The sequence below is a fragment of the Amblyomma mixtum genome, chromosome 4, assembly GCF_055824585.1.
Source record: "Amblyomma mixtum isolate Tamu chromosome 4, ASM5582458v1, whole genome shotgun sequence".
NCBI lineage: Eukaryota > Metazoa > Arthropoda > Arachnida > Ixodida > Ixodidae > Amblyomma > Amblyomma mixtum.
In genome coordinates, this window is record NC_143015.1 from 91,906,900 (window position 1) to 91,925,617 (window position 18,718).

The 18,718-nt window shown below is 45.8% G+C and overlaps 1 protein-coding gene across 2 annotated transcripts in view; it reads left to right on the plus strand.

The window, feature by feature from the left end:
- The first annotated feature begins 9,191 nt into the window (after nt 1-9,191).
- Nucleotides 9,192-18,718, plus strand: part of LOC149347420 (sodium-dependent multivitamin transporter-like) — a 38,695-nt gene continuing 29,168 nt past the window's right edge. The window contains exons 1-3 of one of the 2 annotated variants that reach the window (XM_089587090.1): nt 9,192-9,649; nt 13,088-13,153; nt 16,140-16,191. In XM_089587090.1, coding sequence (XP_089443216.1) covers nt 9,308-9,649; nt 13,088-13,153; nt 16,140-16,191 — 460 coding nt within the window. In that variant the 5' untranslated portion in view covers nt 9,192-9,307. The remainder of the gene's footprint in view (nt 9,650-13,087; nt 13,154-16,139; nt 16,192-18,718) is intronic. The other variant, XM_089587091.1, reaches the window with a different exon arrangement.

The following is an 18,718-nucleotide window of genomic DNA, read 5'->3' on the forward strand; positions in this document are numbered from 1 at the left end:
AGATATCCAAAGTATTTAGTGCAGATGCGGGCGTAAGTAAACCAAGAACGATGTTCATTCTAACTTAAACTACGCCTTCCCTATCAAAAAAAAAGGAGATATTGTTTGTATTAGAAGAAGCGCTGTAGCGTCCACTACCAGCATACACATACCACAGCCGGTAATTTCAATTAGGCAACGAGTGAGAAATATTAGAACTTAATAGCATGTTCTGTTTACTTTTTTCCGGACCTGTACACGCATAGAGGCCCTGGTAACTGTTGATCATTTGTTTAGAACAGTTTAAAGCATTAAACGATGTTTTGATGACTTTCTGTCACCCTTTAATATCAGATTATGGTGCGTACGGACGGAACCATCAATTTCATACAAAGAGTGTGTTATTCTTGCAGATTTTTTGGACTGATGAAAATAAAATAGGGAGAAACGGCGTTTCATAATGTATGAATCAGAAGGTCAGACAATAATGCTGAGTAATGCACAATTGACTTTTGCGCGCAGTGATGGTGGTTAAACACTTCACTTCGAAAGGGGGACTAAGTGACCTGTCCTTGTGAGGAGGGGGGAGGGGGGGGGGGGTGGGTGTCAGTCCGGAGCAGTCCAGAACTTCGATAGCTTCTGCTCTTCTCCGGGTCCGCGATATCAGCCGTCGCTGGCCCCTGAGGCTAGAGCTCGCTCGATCGTTGCCATCGCAAAAGCTTGAGTTCTCGGGCCAGAGCGTGAAGCGCGTTCGTTGCCAGCAAGGGTCAAGCGTCCCGGAGCCCAGACGATGCGTACCGATCGGACGCGAGCGTTTAAGTCACGGGTGAATGTGTAGTACATGAGGTACATGGGGCGGGGGACGAAGAGTGCTTGCACGATGTGCAGTGGGCCGACCTCTTTGACGCCGCCACGACGACTGGATACGAATTGCATCATGTGCGTCATGAGCGTAATTTGTTAGTGCAGGACGTGTACCGGACGAGTGTCTCTGCCATTGGCATAGAATTGGAGACCCAGGACGCGCAGACGCTCTACTTGCGGTACTGGTACCCACTCAGGGTGGATGGAAATCGCGGCGAGCCTGCCCGGTCGCCGGCGCTGTTTACGAACGACCAAGAGCTCCGTCTTCTCTGTCACGCCGGACACGCCTCCGTAAATCGCACACCTCTGAAGCATGTCTACGGATTCCTGATGGTAATAACGAATTTTTATGGCGTAAGGGCATCTGCGGCCAAAAAGCACCATGGCAACAGGTATTTTTTGCTTGCTCAAGGTGGAGTCAAAGACCCATTTTCCAAGCACTTGATCCTGAATAAGCTGAGCACCAAGCCAGGGGAAGCCTGTACCCAATGGCGTAACCGGTGGGCACCCCGCGGCAGTCGGGATCTAACCCCACACCTCCCGCATGGAAGGCGGATGCTCAACGCCAAGGCCTCGTGGTAGAGCACCCGCCTCGTATGCGGGAGGTGGTAGGTTCGACTACTCCAGCGAGCTGGGTATTCAGCGGCTTTCTCGAAAAGGTACAAGCAATGCCCCGGCCTGGTGCTCGGCTTCCCGGGGTCGCATTGCTTGGTAAAGGAGCCTGCGCCTTCAAATCCCGTCATTGTGGGCTTGAGAATGGCCATAAGTGGCCTTTTACCGCACGAGGCGGATTTAGGGTTGCTTTACTGCGGAACGAATCGCTGGCCCGTCAATGCGACCCTCTTGTTCGGGGCTCTTTTCTCAATCAGTTCACCTCAGAAAAGCCGAACGCCATGCCGGGGGAAATCTCGTACCCATTAGAAAACCGGTGAGTACCCGGCGGCGTTGGGAATCGAACCCAGGACTTCCTGAATGCGAGGCTAGTGCTTTACTACAGGACCATTGCTTCGGTCTATGGGTCCCTATAACGTGTCTTGCACGTTGCCATCGGACCCCTCCCTGACACACATCGGCACATCGTCGCGTACAGGAAACAACGAATGGAGGAATGCGGTCGAGGAGGGGCTCTAGCACTGCAATGCCAACATTGAAGAGTGTCGATGAGAGTGCTCACCCCTCGGGCATTCCTAAGCCCCAGTCAAAGTGTTCGTGTTTGAGCGGATATCTCTAGGCCAACAGAGGGGCTGCTGTCTGCGAAGAAGGCGAGGACGTGGTTATACGTTTGTGCACCGCAGCAGGATGACGCAAGGTGGCCAAGGATCAAGTCGCGGCATAAGTTATCAACACTTTTTGTAAGCCGAGAGCCAGGATCGCCTTCGCCTACACAGCGCACTTCGGCTTCTTTGATGTTGGCGTCGAGTGTAGTGGTTTCCTCTGAGTTTCGGTAGTCACGGTAGCAAGGGCTAGGGACCGAAGTAAAGTATCGTTGTGGAAATTGCGTGAGGCGGCTGTTGTCATCAGCACTTTCCATGTGCAAAAGAATGCGAACCTTCTTATCCTCTCCATCTTGGCCTGCTTGAGATAGATGATGGCACAGGAGAGGAACCACATGCGGGCCGCGCCGAGTGTACCTTGTGGCTTGTCGCAATGTTGTCGCACTGCATTCTTGACCAGTGCTAACAAACTAGTCGTCGATTATTTTTTATTGCTGGTGGATTTTTCATTAACCGCTTAAGGACGAGAATGAATAGTGCCGTGCTTGGCTGTTTCGTGTAATGGCTATCTGCTTTTATTATTTCTTTTGGGATGGTTATTTCTCCTCTGTCCACTTAAAATTGAGTGGATGTGTGGAGCTTCCTTTACGCCTTCCTCTTTACAGAATACCACACTGATGCACGTATTACGTGATGTCGACTGCATTGAATTGGGTTTCAGAACAAAGTACACCGTCGTTCACGCATTCGGGACTCTGGAGAAGCGAAATGCGTCATCCTAGCCCTAGCCATCGACCATGCAACTCGACACACCGACGTGAAAATGACCAACACCGATTCTCAAACAGGATGTCGACACTTTTTTCGTGGCATGATTCCGCGGTAGGAAGCCCACGTACTCAAACCCTCCTCAGCCGGGCGAACGGCGAAGAACAGGTGAGAAGGCTCCTGGACTTTTAGGAGCCTTCTTGGGTCATGGAGCTACTCCTTTTTTATCGTTTCAGTAAATGAAGTTTATTCCACCTCATCGTCCTCTTGCACTAATGTGGCGTCGGGTACTAATTGCTTGTGCTTGAGAACGTAAACTTTGTGTACCGGTGGCGAAGTTGTATTCATACAGCTGGTGGAAGGCCTAAAAAAATGTCAGGGCGTTTTTCAGAAAGTCTTTTTGAGGCGTTTGGCTGCTATTGGTCGTGACTGCGTGCCCCGCTCGACAATGAAGGCCGCAGGGGCCCTGAGGCGCCGCCTTGAGCTCTTTTTCATCACACGCCTCTCTCCACTCCGCAGCTATGTACTCTGGCAACTTGCCTCCTTTTTTTCCATGAACGGTGATTATCTGATACCCAAGGGCCTTTGAAATAAAAGTCAGCGCTTTCCAGCTACTAAAAATAGCTCTAGAGCTGCCGCAAGTGCCAGCTGCAGCATCGCTTTTCCTATTCAGGAAAGCTGGATGCGTCGTGATCACTGGCTTTGAAAGAATCTTTTTTTATTGTTTTTAGTTTTATAACTGGGATGACCACCTATAGCGTCAGAATAAAGTGGATATCTCTGCTGTGCGGGGATGACAATGGCACTTTTTCAAGTGGCATAATTGGCGGCTACCTGTACTGACACCTTGACATATTTTTGAGCTAGCTACAACGATATATACAAACACCTATTTTTCCTTTTTTGCAAACTAAGCAGCGGTCACAGCAGCGGCGCTTCACGCTAAATGTTTAAAGACCTTTTTCCTGAATGACGACAGCCTTACAGAATATACTACTACTGCCAGTGGCCGAAAATAACATTGTTATCAAAGGTGCATTGTTAATGAAACAAATGCTGTTCAGAACACAAACAACATTGTGCGAAATCCACTCTCACTTCACACGGTAGGGTACAGTTTTCGCTGCAGCTTTATTCAAAAGGCTATCAGTTGATTTTTAGATGACGGCGAAAAGGCATCTGCGGCCAAAGAGCGCCATCGCACAAGGTATAGTTTCTTCTTCTCAAGGTGGGGTCAAAGACCCAATTGCGAAGCATTTCACATTAAATACGCCAAGCACCAGACCAGGGGAAAGCTTGTACCCATTCTATCTGTGGTAGGTACCCGGTGGCAAATTCGAGGGTTTAGTTATTTTGCCTACAAGAATGGACCATTTTTCGTACTTCGTTAGGTGTACTTTCCATAAAGGTATGTATGCAACCGCTGAGCTCTAAAAAAAAGGGCTTGAAGTATGTTAGCAGGCGCTTAAAAAGTATCGGCGAACCAATAGTGAGATAGCTAATACTATTTATTATGCTTTCTTGGATTTCTTGTCATCTTCGTCAGCATCCCACTTACGCCAGCTGCTCGAAAAAGTACTCTCCCAACGACTCCAATTGGTAGCCCTGCCTAGCAGGGCAGCTGCCGCTAGCTTGTAGGAGTAAACTCGCTAATCTCAATTAACCATCTCATTTTCTTCCTCTCGCCCTATGTTTACCTTCTATTCCAATCCGCTTCGTTACTGACATAGACCACAGGTTATATAGCTCTTCACTGCACCGCATTCACAACTAGGCTTAATTAGCGCCGTTAACCACTTTTGTGAATAGTGGCGCTATTCTGTTTTCAGTGCAAATAAGCAGTAAATCACTCCACTTACTCAATCGCTTACCGCACCACTTTAGACGATCGTCATCAGAGCCGGCACAGTTCACTGTTGCAAGAAAGACTGCCAGTACGCCCCATGGCGCACACAGCGTCACACGCTTGCCAAGCAAAAACCTAGTTGGAAACTGAATCATGGCGCGTCTGTTCTTATTCCAACCTCCTGGTTACGCGGTGCCGGAGCTCTTTCTAGTCTTTACCTCTTCTTGCAGCCTTAATTCAGAGAACTACGTTCTTGTACAAACGATAGAAGAACCACGAATACGTTAATGAAAGATGGAAACCTCCAGCGTTTGGGCACGAGAGCAGCGTAAACCTAGTTTCGTGAAAGGCAAATAATCCAAGGTTGAACACGCAGTTCGGCGAGCGAAGGTTTGAGCAGCTGCTTCGAGACATTTTTGCCGAAGTATCAAGCTGGGATTACCGACCTCGCGTTGTTTGCGATAAAAACGGGTGCAACTCTTTCCACCTTTGGGGCGTTGCATGTAGACATGAATGAACGGACTAGGGGGAAAGCGCAAATTATTTACATCCCCGCTGAACTCAATAGCAGGTCATTCATTCGGTTGGCACGTCTACTGCAAAGAACCGTAAAAGGCAAGATCTTTCAGAGAAGCAGAGAAAACTTAAAATAAATCTCGGCAACCTTGATACTGCAATCTCTTTTAGAAGCACCTGAATACATATATAGGATGAATATAATTTTTAAGATGGACTATGATTTTTAATGATGATAGTTGGGTGATTCTGCTGAGTACTCTAAATGCGGAGATCACTTACTGCCACCTCGTCTTAGGCTTGCTAAATTATTGGAACCGCTAATACTTTCATAACATGACAGCTTAAAATTCGAATGATTGTGTTTTGAACTTTCCAGCAATACATGAGAAGGTGTATTACAAGTAAACTGCAGTTGGAGTTAAACGTGCAGCTATCTTTTGAATGTCTCCTGTTTAAATGTTGTTTTATATAAACCTCTGGCATCACACCTTCAATTCATCACAGAGGAACACAGAGTAACGACAGCAGAGCAACGACCGCGAGCAGTTCCCAGAAGCGAAGGCGCCTCAGCATTTTTACGCTCTCGTTTAGTTCCCGTGACAGCAAAGAACACATATTGGTGAGCGGATCGTGCTCACTGACCGTACTGCACTTGAAAACCTGCGGGGCGCTTAGCGTTCCAGCATTCCACTAATTTAAGCAATACATCCTCCTTTTTAATAACACTGAAAACAGGAAGGAAGGTCAAAGTTCTGAATAAAAAGAAAGCCGCTCACTCAAACACTTCATAGCACTGATCAGACACGAAAAAGAGAAGCTTGTTTACGAAATTCAGAAATTTCACAGTCCTCGCCACAAAACCTGCACACAGTTTTCGCCATATGCCAACCGCAGCGTATTTATTTTCATAACCCAACTATTCTGGATCGAAGCTTTTTTCAGCAGGAAACCTTTTATGAACGCAATTTTTTTCATATTGTTACGAAGACGAAGCTGGCAGTGGCGCGGGACGGCGCGCTCGCGCTACGCCAGCGGCCATTAAATCATCTCTTATCCATCGTTCATCACGCCTCAATCTTCGGCTGGCCGCCACGCAACTATATTATGTCAGATATGACTATAAATATCAATATGTACGCAGAACACCGTACAGCAGTCAAGAATTTTTTTTTCTGTTATCATTTTCGCTATCGTTAAAAGCCTTCGCCATTGGTTTTCTATGGGAGTCTTAACTGTTCGATGCGATCGATGGAAACACTTAAAAGAAAGATTTTGCTACATCTCAGAAGAATGGACCATTACCTTCAATATTTTAGTAAAACTACCTTAAAATTTTTCAATTTAAAAATTTTTGTCTCGAATTTTTGGACACGTACGCTGAAATCTGGATGCTGATGTTGGTGGTCAAGTCCCGGTGGTGGGCACACTGTCTGCGTGTGCTTGGACCTAGAACGTTGCCAGGTTCTCGCGGCTGTTATCTGTGGCCATCAATAGGTGCAGTGGTGAAAGGCTCTGCCGTTACCATGAGATGTTGGTTGCGTCGCAAAACACCCCCGTCTTCCGTGGCAAACTGGCACGACCCAGGTTATCTTTAGAATCAAGGTTATCTTTAGCCAAGGTTATGTTTAGAACCGAATTTCTGATTAAAATTTCACCTCCTTCATGGGACAGGGTGGCACTCGAGCGCAGTACACAAATGTGCTCACGAGTAAACGTCCAGACCTGTGACACTTGAACGCCAGTTTGTTTGAGTAAAACACGTTTTTGGGCAAGTTGGTAACATTCTTGATTGCAGCGAAGAAGCACAAACACACGTAGAAGGAACACGCAAAAAACACGGACGAACGCTGCACTCACAACTGGTTTACTGCGAAAAGATTTCGAGCTTAAAATGGCTCACGCATCTGCGCATTACAGAAAGAAAACCATAACAAACACGTGCCAAGAAATAACATCTTATCATAATGCCGCGAAAAGGTTGAATTCCGAAGCGTACAAAAAAACGGATGCATCACTAATGCAGCAATCTGCTCTTTCCTTTCACATAAAGGAAAAAGCAGATTGCTGCATTAGTGATGAAGTAAACCAGTTGTGAGTGCAGCGTTCGTCCGTGTTTTTTGCGTGTTCCTTCTGCGTGTGTTTGTGCTTCTTCGCTGCAATATGAATCAAGCCAGTTTGTTCTTGACACTGGTACTGCCGCATCTCTTGACGGCGTCAATCTGTGTTCTCGAAATGAGATTTCGTATTGCAGGGCAGTCCGAATCCAGCAGATTTCTTCCGCGTTATCCAAGGTGAGCTTCTTGCCCTTCATAAAAGTTTGTCTTCTTTTATCATTATTTCTTCCAAGCAAGTCACGTATGAACGGCTGCCTTATTGCCACAGTTCAAATAACTAATTATCTACCTAAGCTCCCTTAGAACGGTCCCACTGCCTCACCGGTCGCTTGAACGCGCTGTCGAAACAAGCGGCGCTCATGAAATTCATTATGGCGCGCTGCGCAGTCGGCGTCAAACTTGGCAATGACAGTTACATAATTTCCTGGCTCTAGTCTTCACTAAACGGGAGTTTACATACTTGCAGGTGCATAGTGGAGAGTAGACCATGTGCGCCGAATCTGCTGCACGACGACAGCAGACAGCCGCTTCACCGTTCGCTTATCTCCGTGATAAATACCTACGTGAATCTCTATTGCAAAGCGCGTAGTAACCATTCATTGACATAGGCACTCCTAAACCAGGTCGTTTTTCAAAGTGAAATCGGGGTATTTTGTCGGTGATACCGTATTTATAAAATTTACTATCTTCGCAGTTGCGATGAAAACATCGGAGCGGATTAATAGTCCTCTACTTTGAACTCATATATTTTTCCTAACCTAAATACTCACGTGAAAGTATGCGGTGCGAATAATGCAATCGGTGGTGTAACATATAGTGCTAACAACAAGGTCGCAAACATGCAGTCGTTCCAGCCGTGGTGCTAAATTATCAAGGCTGCGTGAAACCTGTTTTAGGGACCTCCAATATATGGCACCTTGTGAATTTTAAAGCAGGCAAACCAAGAACGTATGATGGAAATCATACATAATTACTCACGTATCATTTGATTTATTTCGTTTCTCTCAGTGATTGTTTTCTGTGTCCTCAACTCCATGCCCACTGCGCAGAATAAGACGAAACCAAATATTATAATTCAAGCCCGCAAAAGAAAGCAAATGTTAATAATACACCAGCGAATCGCAAATGAGTTCAGAAAGCACAACGACGAAAAGTGTGAAGGACACGGAAAAATGTCTTGCCTTCTTCAAATCATAATAAGAAGCTATGGCGCTTATAATTTATCCAAAACAGCATGAAAGAGTGAATATATAATTTGCGGGCAAGAATATTGTTCGGAACGCGATTGGCCTCAGCGGTTGTCAGCGCAATGAATTCATGAAAATCAACATTTTTTTGCATGGGGTCCATGTGTTTTACTCTAATGACCTACACGGACAGAATGGTAACGTGTTTTTGAAAAGAACCACTTTTCTAAAAAAAGACAGATTGCGAATTTTATTAAAAACACAGAGGCGATGTGTTTTTCTGCGCCATGAAAGTTTTACAAGCGAGTTTTTACTGCTTTGGTGCTGCTTCGGCCGTTGTGTTTTGAAAGAATAAAACACGTGGAGCGACATTAAACCTTTTCCAGCGATGCCATGTCAGATTTGCGGGATACCAGGTGGCTGCAGCATATTACAATTTGAAACCAACGCGTTTTTGTCAAAAGCTATTCGCAAAAAGGTGCTTTAGAAAAAACTTTGCGCACCTATCCAAACATCCGGCAGCTGCTGTGAAAGAAATGGGGGCCCTAACATTTTTTTCGCTGGGGTTTTATTACGAATGCGGCGCAGGGCATTTCACATCTGCACACATTGCTGTGACCGGATATGAGGGCGGGCAGTTGCAGCTGTAGGTTTCGCAGAGCTTACGAAATTTAAAATCGGTGTTTCAAACCAGGAGGACGGTTCGTTTCCCGAGCGTTCGCCAATCGCTTGCAAATTCCACACGTTGAAGCAGTTCTTGAATACTTTAACCGGATAAGGAATTTCCCGAGGCCGGTCGTAACTGATGAGATCAGGATGGGGTGTATCCTGGAATATGCCCTCTTTGGCATCCTCGTGACAGGAAACCTTCTCTTCGGCTTATATCACTCATTCAGGAAGAATGTTTCTTCTTCTGGCGCCGCCGCAACTAAGACGGAGGTTTTCCTCGGAAGCCGTGCTCTCAGGATGCTTCCGCTTGCAGCGTCATCGGTGGCATCCCTCTACTCTTCGACGGGACTCATCGGGTTTCCTGCACACTACTACGCATACGGTTGGCACGTTATTTGGTGTGGGATTACACCCTTGCTGTTCTTCCCACTGGCTACACACCTGTTTGTGCCGCTGCTGTACAACCTTCGTGTTACATCTATATTCGAGGTGAGTTCATTGCACAAAGTGAACTCATCTGCTTTGCCATTCAATTCATGCCTAATGAAAACCGACATATTATTAATGGTTCGTTTAAGATGGGAACAACCACTGTGCTGCCTTAACATGAGCATCACCAAACCATGCTCATCGATGGTTCTTCTTTTTATTGTTTCTGTAACGACCATGAAATTACTCCCATCCATCATCAGCACGGGGCAGGAGTGTGTGTAGCGCACCTAGTCCCCGATTATTTCAAGAGGTGGACATGACAGTTCTGTTTTTATATCCACGAGGGCCTAATCATATACCCATATGACGAACACTCTCAGTAATACTTTAGAAATCTTGCATCAGGGTATCTCGTAATATCACGTCAATGTGTTTTCTATTCTGCTTACTGCCCCTTCCATATCATGGCAAAATATCTTTTTTAGCCGTCAACTTACTAAAAGCGTCCAAATTTATTCACCCAACAATTGCTCTGTTTGCCAATGTGCCGGGTAAAAATCAAGATTAAAGGATTTCTCAATGAAACGGACCGTTTTGAATAACGTTAAGAGCACCAGTATTCTATGTGGGCATTTTTTATTTGGTCAGGAGTGGCAAGAAACTGGCAGCCTGCATTACCCACCGAAGGAAATGTGGTACCATTTAGGTTGTCGGTTATGCCGTTCTCATTGCAATTTGGATGTCTCAGAGAATAAATAGTGTTATGTTCCCCATCACTATTTTATGTGGACGCAAACATCCTGTAATTCTGACGTTTTTCCTGCCATTAAATGTTGTACTCCTCCCGATCGCCATTTCATGTGCACAGAAAAATAAAGAACAACTTCACAAAGATAGCGAGATGTAGCATACCTATCCCTGAGCTCCTGGAAAACAGACGCTTAGCGCCCCACCGACATATACCATGATTTCCCGCCAAGAGCCCCTTGAAACCAAAGTTTCGCGCTATTTTCACATCACACTACCTTTCACCACCAAAACCTGGCTGAAACCAGATTCTAACGCGCTTTTCACACCACGCTGCATTTTCGTACTAAAATTGCAAATCCACCTAATAATCCAGCTCATGTCAGGTGCCCGACTGCCGTATTTTGATTAGTAGCCCAACCACCAGATTTCGGTGGTAGCCCAGGTGCCAAATTTTGTGGGAGGACAAACTATTAAATTTTGGGTGTGGGCCATCTGCCAAATGTTCGGGCTCCGCTAACTGTCAAATTTCCGGCTGGGTGAGCTGTCCAATATTAGGGGTGAGTGAACTGCCAAATGTTGGAGGTTGTCCAGCTTGAAATTTTGGGAGTCGACCACTTGTTAGGTTTGGGCCTGGTCGAACTGCTAAATTTTGAGGCTAGACCAACTTCCAAATATTTTGGCAGTGGGTGAAGACCAAAATTTTGGGGATGAGACAAGTGGGGCTTGTTTTTGGAGCTGCTCCAACTTCCAAGTTCTCTGGCTAGGCCAAGTGCTAAATTTTTCAGAGGTCAGCCGACTATGTACTTTTGAGGGTAGGAATGGATCAAGTTCCAAGTCCTAAGGACGAATTAAGTGCCAAACTTTGAAAGTGAACTAAGCGCAAAATTTTCGTTGTAATACAGCTGCAAAACTTTGCCGTGGGCCAAGCGCCGAATTTAGTGGGTGCGCCAACTGGCAAATTTTCCCGATGTGGTCATGCTGCCAAATTTTCGGGGTAGTTCGGAATTTCAAATTTTGCGGTGCTCTCCCATGCTGTGGGTTAACATGACCCTGATGAGGTCTCTTCCTAATTGACACTAAGGAAATTCTGTTCTGTGAAATCGGTCGGCTTTTTAAAAACGACACCCTGGATGCAATCGCATCAATAAGCTTTGGTAGCGGAAGTGTAGCTGCAATAGTAGTGGAAGTAAACTTATATAACTTTATTTTTTATGCGAACAGTAGGCACGGTATACGTGAAGAGCATTAATTTTTCTCAGATGCAAGCCCTAAGCATGGCTAATTACAGCGTGGCCGGCAATTTTGCCTTAAGTTGTAATCCGTATTGCGGAATAATTACTACAACTAGCGATGCTGAACACGAAAGGACTGATATTAGTAGGAGTAGCCACTCTAGAAAAACATTGATGGCAATCTTTCCATAGAGATATTGCTAAATACTGCCGCTTTTAAAGTAATTGCCGCAGTGTGGAAAACCAGCCATCATAATCTGGTGAGCGACTATACAAAGAAAGAAAATATTTTTTGAATATGTCATCTGGAGGAGCAGGCATATCACGCGAAGAATGTATTTTTCATCGTTACACTAATATCACATCAGTTCCGTTAATATGTAAGTACATGGTGTATGAGTATGAGATGTCGCACCTCAATCGAAAACTGCTGTAGAAGCGCGAACATTAGCTCAATTTTGTGTAACCTTGGTTGTTTCACATTAACCACAGTTCTCCTTATCCAATATCTTGAAACAGTCGCTGCGCATGATGCCAGCATGAGCTGCTTATGACGTCACTGTTTCTAGTAGACGACTATGCCGCGAAGCTGCCGTAATCCGCATTAGCAGCGGGACATATCGGGGAAGCGCTTGAGTTACCAGTCTGGAATAAATGAAGGAGTTGCATTTCACGAACTCTATAAAACTCTTAAAATTTCTGAGAGTTTCCACGAAAAACAGTCGCCTGGGGCACCACTCTCACGTACTTTCGGCATTCCGTACTCAGTCAAATGTCTTTACTCCCATAGCTGGCTTTTAACACACGCACACACAGGTCATCTTCGCTTTGTATCGGTGTTAAATTCAGGAATCGGTGCCTCGTGCACATACAAAGGCTCCTAGCGCGACTAGTGACTTCATGGCTGCTACCGGAGAGCCTGTAAGCATGTCCCATGTCCCGGCTAGTGGAAATGTCTAAAACACATCAAAGAAAAAATTGCAGCACTGGTGTTTCATGCCAAAAATGTATTGGTTTCCACTATTTGATCGTTCATAATCAATGTAGAACAAATCAAATAAATAGACGAGACACATGAAAAAGCCACCCAGAGAAAGACGCATGGCAAACAAAGTACTTTTGTTTGCCAAGTGTAGAAGAAAGTCTTTTGAAAGAATATAAGTTTGAGCGTAAGGTACAGCAAAACCGTACAATCATCCTTTAAAGTAGGGACAAAACTGGGACAACAACAGGACATCAGACAAGACACCTCCCTCTTCCTCTCACAACGCTCACTCGTGTGCTTCTGTGCGAGAGTTTCCAGTTCAGCTCACAAGGAGAGGAACACTTCTTGAAAATGCGTAGTTTTCCTGAGAGCCATAAATAAAAATCACTTTGTAGTGAGCTCCTCTCGGTCCTAAGGTTTTTTCTTTGCCTCGTCCCTCTGGGGCTATTCCGGACGAAAGTTAGGCAACGAAAATGCAGTGTCATATTTTGCGCTCTACATTGACTTAACGACGTATTCTTCAAACAGTACCTTCGTCTGCGCTTCAACCGTACCATATCGTTGACGGCGTGCGCAATCTACATATTCCTTACGGTGAGTAGACAGTGTTCTCTGTCTTGTTTATACCGAAATAAAGGTTTAAGAGCAGCTTATGGTCTAGCACAGTGTTACATAGATTGAACAAAAACGTTGGCTTAAACGATCTTGCGGGCTCAATCAGGCGCTGGAGTAATAACAGCAGAAAATATGCTTCTCATCTAAACGCTACAGTATTAAGGCATCTGTTAGCAGCGCCGCCGGGACGACGTCAAATTTCCAGCTGTGTCGAGAAACGTTAAGAGTGGATGTCAGGAGTGATAAGAGCATTTGTAATGTGAATAAAGGTCAACGCATGTTTCAAACAAGGACCTGACATTGTAACATAATTGTTTTTGCGTGAAGAAGAATTTCTATGAATTCTATTTTGGATTCGAACCCTACGACCCTGGAGTTGGCAGCCAGGTGCGCTGTGGCGCTGCCGGCTAGTTCACGTAGGGTTAGCTGAGGTACAAGAGGGGTCATGTATGTGTGGTGTTGGCTCAGTTTGAAGCTTATTAATGTGTTAATAAGGGGAGTGTACTAGAGAACTTTAATAGGAGACGCACTAATTGCAGTTACATTATGGCCATAAACATCAGTGTGGACGAGTTAAACGGCAAGGATGTGGAAACTGTGTTGTGATAATTGCGTTAATGCGTGAATGTGAACAAAGAACACTCACTCTGCGCGAAGAGAACCCACTGAAGGCCGCCATTAAGGTGGCTTAGTCATACCTTTAAAGGCAGAGCTTAAGTATCTCCTCCACTTTTTATTGCAGTGACAGTCGTATGCCGTCTGCATTTGTGGGCGTGTGGCTTGGCAGTTGCCAGCTTCAGTTAAGGACAACGCAGCCAGCTTCGGAAAGCAAAATGATAGGTGTAACGTTGAGAGACAGGAAGAGGGAAGAGTGGGTGAGGGAACAAACGCGGGTTAACGACATCCCAGTCGAAATCAAGAGGAAGAAATGGGCTTGGGCAGGGCATGTAATGCGAAGGCAAGATAACCGCTGGTCCATAAGGGTAACGGAGTGGATTTAAGCAGAAGGGAAGTGTAGCAGGGAGCAGAAGAAAGGTAGGTTGGCGGATGAGATCAAGAATCTTGCGGGGATAGGGTGGCTAGAGCCACAAAGTACAGGGTTAATTGGTGAGGCATGGAATAGGTTTTTACCTTGCAGTGGAAGCAGTCAGGCTTATGGTGATGATGGCTTGGCCGCCGACCGTGATTCACAAAGGGCCGACAATGTGCAGAAAACGTTCACACTCATGATAATGGCATTGGGCTCAAGGAGCACAAAAGCACAAAAAGTCACAAAGTTCTTTATAGTGCAAAAAAAAAACGCGTGCTCGCCCTCAGAAGAACTTCAAGCAACGCCGGCGCATAGCCAGTAGCCAGTTGGGCTGACGTAGAGGACCACTCGCCATCGCCGCGCGGCTTGAATAAATGCGCCTAGTTTGTATTCATGTACATGAATCGCATTTTTGTTTTCTTGCTCAACATGCTCAGAAAAATATTTTGAAAATTCCAAATTGTAAAAGTGTCATGCAAATGTTGATGTTAATGGTCTATTCTTCATATATGCAGCAAATTCTTTGTTTCAAATTGTTTCCATCGATCACATCGAACAGTTAAGCGTGCCATAGGAAACCACCACAAGGCCACCGCAGCCTCCCATGCGGGAGATGCGAGGTTCGATCTCCAGTGTTGCGGGTACCCTCTGGTGATACATTGGGTGCAAGCATTCTCCTGCCAAGTGCTCGGCTTCTTCAGGGTGAAAAACTTAGAAAATGTCTTTGACCTCCCCTTGAGCAGACGAAAAATGCCTGTGCCATGGCGCTCTTTCGTCGCAGATGCCCTTGCGCCATGAAAAATCATCATCATCATTGAAAAACGAACAGGGAAAGCTAATAAATAAAATGCAACACTTGTCATCGTTGATCTGCTGATATATTGATGGCTATAGTTAAATCTTACATTACATAAAAATTGCATTTATAAATGGTTTCCTGCTTAAAAATGCTTTTGTCCCGAGCTGTTAGGTATGCTGGCTGTATTGCTACTACCAGAAGTTGTAGTTGCAGGATGGAGCTAGCTGGAGCCTTCAGAGAATGCAACAGGACGAGGGTTCATTACCGTAGTTTGTAATTAGCGCACGAGGGATTGGATAAGGTACTTCAAGATATCTTTGACAAAAGTTTCCGGCTGCGTTAAGTTTCGAGCAGAAGGAAGGAATCGGATCTACTGTGATGCGTTGATCCCAATTCTATTATAGAGACGCATGCACCAATTGGAAAGCAAATACGCAACTGTTTTTTCGCAGGAAACACGGCAAAACCTATTCGCTAAGGACATTGCGATTCATGCGCACAGTTTCACGTTATGAGAACTCTGCTGCACTACACCAAAACCATATGGGAACGAGAAGTTGCCTCAAGACATTTATTGCATGTTTCTGTGGTTATATTTTATTTTAACTCCTGAATAACTACAACACAGCCGCCACTCCTGCCAAAGTCAGTTAGAGGCATGAGCGGCAGCGCCCAGCAGGCGACAACCCCTGTGCATGTTAAAAATTCAATGTTAAGCAGTTTGCATAAAGAAATCTGGGAAAAAAATTCAACGAAAAATTATCAAAGTGGCATTTTTCGCTGCGTTACGTGCAACTCAAGAAAATGTATTAGTCTTGCTATTCACTGCGACTCGTGCATGTAAATGTAGCGTCCGCTTTCCGTATCACGTCCTCACAGGCGGTAGATCAAAACGGTTAATGAACGAAGATCGCACGGAAGTTTGTACATAGTACATTTGATACCTTAGTTCAACCGCGCATTTAAGCAATCAATCAAAATCGCGAATTTCGAAAACAGAAAGCGGGTAGTATTCTCACTCCTAGGTTAGTTTTAGGTAAACAATCAATAGTGGTGGGTACCTGAGTGTGACGTTGCTTATTGCTGATGTGCTTTCTGCGAACTCTACCTCTTTCACGGTTTTCTTCTCTTTCCAGCAAAGTTCTGCCGCCATCTCCATCTTCGCAGCATCGCTCACGCTTGCCACAGGTATAATCTGAACGTCCTACTCCTTACCACGTGTCGCCACAAAAAACTTGTCGCGGTAGGCTTACCTGGTTGGCGCATTAATCAGCAAAAGATGACACATCTTTGGTTTAGCCATATAGCCATGCTTTCGGCCGTGTAACCAACCAGAAACTGCGCATTCCTACGCTCGTGTCATACGATCCTGCTTACACAGTAACCACTGGTTGAGCCCTTCCCGTAGCAGCCACCTTCGGGTTGGCCATTAGTCCGCTGTCGCCATTGACTCTGAACTCACACGGCCACTCGTCGTCTACCGCCCACTCACTCTCATCCCTCTCCCTCCTATGCCCTAAGCGTGAAGAGGATAATTCCCTCTCTCCACTTTGCCATCTGCCAACCATGGCAGGTGGCCGCCACCGACAACGCAAAATAAGAGAAATTATTCCATTGGCGTAGCGATAGCGTAGAGGTGGCGCATCCGCCTCACGTGCCAGAGAAGCTGGGTTTGAATCCTAGTGGTCGGCAAACTCCACCGGATAAAAAAAACTGTGTGTGTCGATGGAATTGCATAACAAGGCATGGGGTGGGGCCTGATCTCCAGAGTTCGAGGTTGTTCTAGAAATCAAATCTATAAAGTTTCAAGGTAAAGCGTGCAAAGTATTCTTTAAACTCAAAAGAAAACATTCGACAGAAGTCTGTCTGGTTGGGAAATTTAATGTTAGGAGAAGGTAAGTGACGCCAACCAAGTAAAATACAGGAAAAACACGACGTTTCGGGACCGGCTCGGCCCCTTCTTCACGGTGTGACTACGGGCGAGCGCAGCTTGGCTTTTTAAGCCCCTGTGTGGAGGACCTGCGGGTCAATGGCCGCAGCCCATGGACGTAGGATGAGGGGAGAGTCCCCAGGGAACGATTAACATTCTCTCGTGTTTGCTGTATGTGCCACGACTCGAGTAGAAGCCTCCTGCGTGGGTTAGCTTCTACTCGCAGGAGGCTTCTACTCGAGTCGTGGCACATACAGCAAACACGAGAGAATGTTAATCGTTCCCTGGGGACTCTCCCCTCATCCTACGTCCATGGGCTGCGGCCATTGACCCGCAGGTCCTCCACACAGGGGCTTAAAAAGCCAAGCTGCGCTCGCCCGTAGTCACACCGTGAAGAAGGGGCCGAGCCGGTCCCGAAACGTCGTGTTTTTCCTGTATTTTACTTGGTTGGCGTCACTTACCTTCTCCTAAAGTATTCTTTCCCTAGCATTTAAAATGGTGACATAATCAGCGAAAAAAACCGCGACGATGTTCAGGCTTCTCTTCACTGCGTTGGGGAATGCAGGATATACGTAGTGACGTCACTGTCGCCGAAATTTCAGATGTCCGCTGCCTTTGCCGGCATGCTGCTGTGTGTCGTCGCCAAACAGATGCCGCCAAACAATTCTTCGTGAGCTTCACCTTCGATGGCGTTGGTTTCTCCCATGAATGAACCGTTTCTTCGCTGGAAACGTAAGGCCGTGGTTCGTGACAGTATCGGGAACCCTGCCCGTCGCTGTGCACTGCAGAGCAGCCTGAACGCCGACACCGCTTTATTGTGCGATTACAACACCATTTCAAATGCTAGCGCAGCATGCTTTCGCAAGCTTTACCCACATGCTTTAGACATTCCGTCCTTTTAAACTAATCTAATTCTAGAACCACTTCAGTTGCCGTCCAAAAGTGTCCGTCCTAAACATGTCTATCAAAAGATAGAAAGGTAAACCGGGTATATGTTATCAGTCACCACACACAGCCGTCGAAACATTAGAATGCGCAAAATCTAAACGTGCAGATGCTTACTGAAAAACAGCTCTATAAACTTCCTTTTTGTGTGTACGTATTATACCGCCTTTGCCAAAGGGTAGCGATCAACGTATTACTCTCACGGCAGCCCCTAAAGGACAACTGAATAATTTTTAGAATTCAGCGAGCTTAAAGTTGCTGAAGGCGCAAAACTTGCAGGTAAAGAATTCCAATTCTTTTTGTGCCTGCGTTTGAAAAGGTGGAGTAATTGCTCCAGTGAAGCTACGTAGGCGTTCAGGCTTTTCCGCACTGCACAGTTACGAGCAGGGGCCGCAAACGCGACTTCATGTACGGCGGCGCTACCTTTGCAGCGAAGAAACGGTTGTATTGAAAGAAGAAAACCAAGTAAAGCCCGCCGAGAGTTTTTTTTTTTCCCCGGTGTTGGACATTGCCTAGCCGGACGCCAGTGCAGGCAGCGCAAAACATAAAATTTCGATAACCACGACATCATCACGAGTTTCTTCACACTTGTCCTCCGCAGTGAGGACAAGCCTGAACATCGTCGCAGTTCTAGTCGGCAATTAGGTCACCATCTTAAACGGTAGTGGCAGAGTATCTGACACGCTTCGCCTATAAGTGTTATAAACTCTAATCTCTAAATGATCTCAAGTTCTTGAAAAACTATTCTAACTCCTCTCAAAGCGCTAAACCCGTATAAGGTAAGGACAACCCTGTCCCCACCTTTCTAGAGCTTCTGTTGTGTACAACTGACGTAAGCGC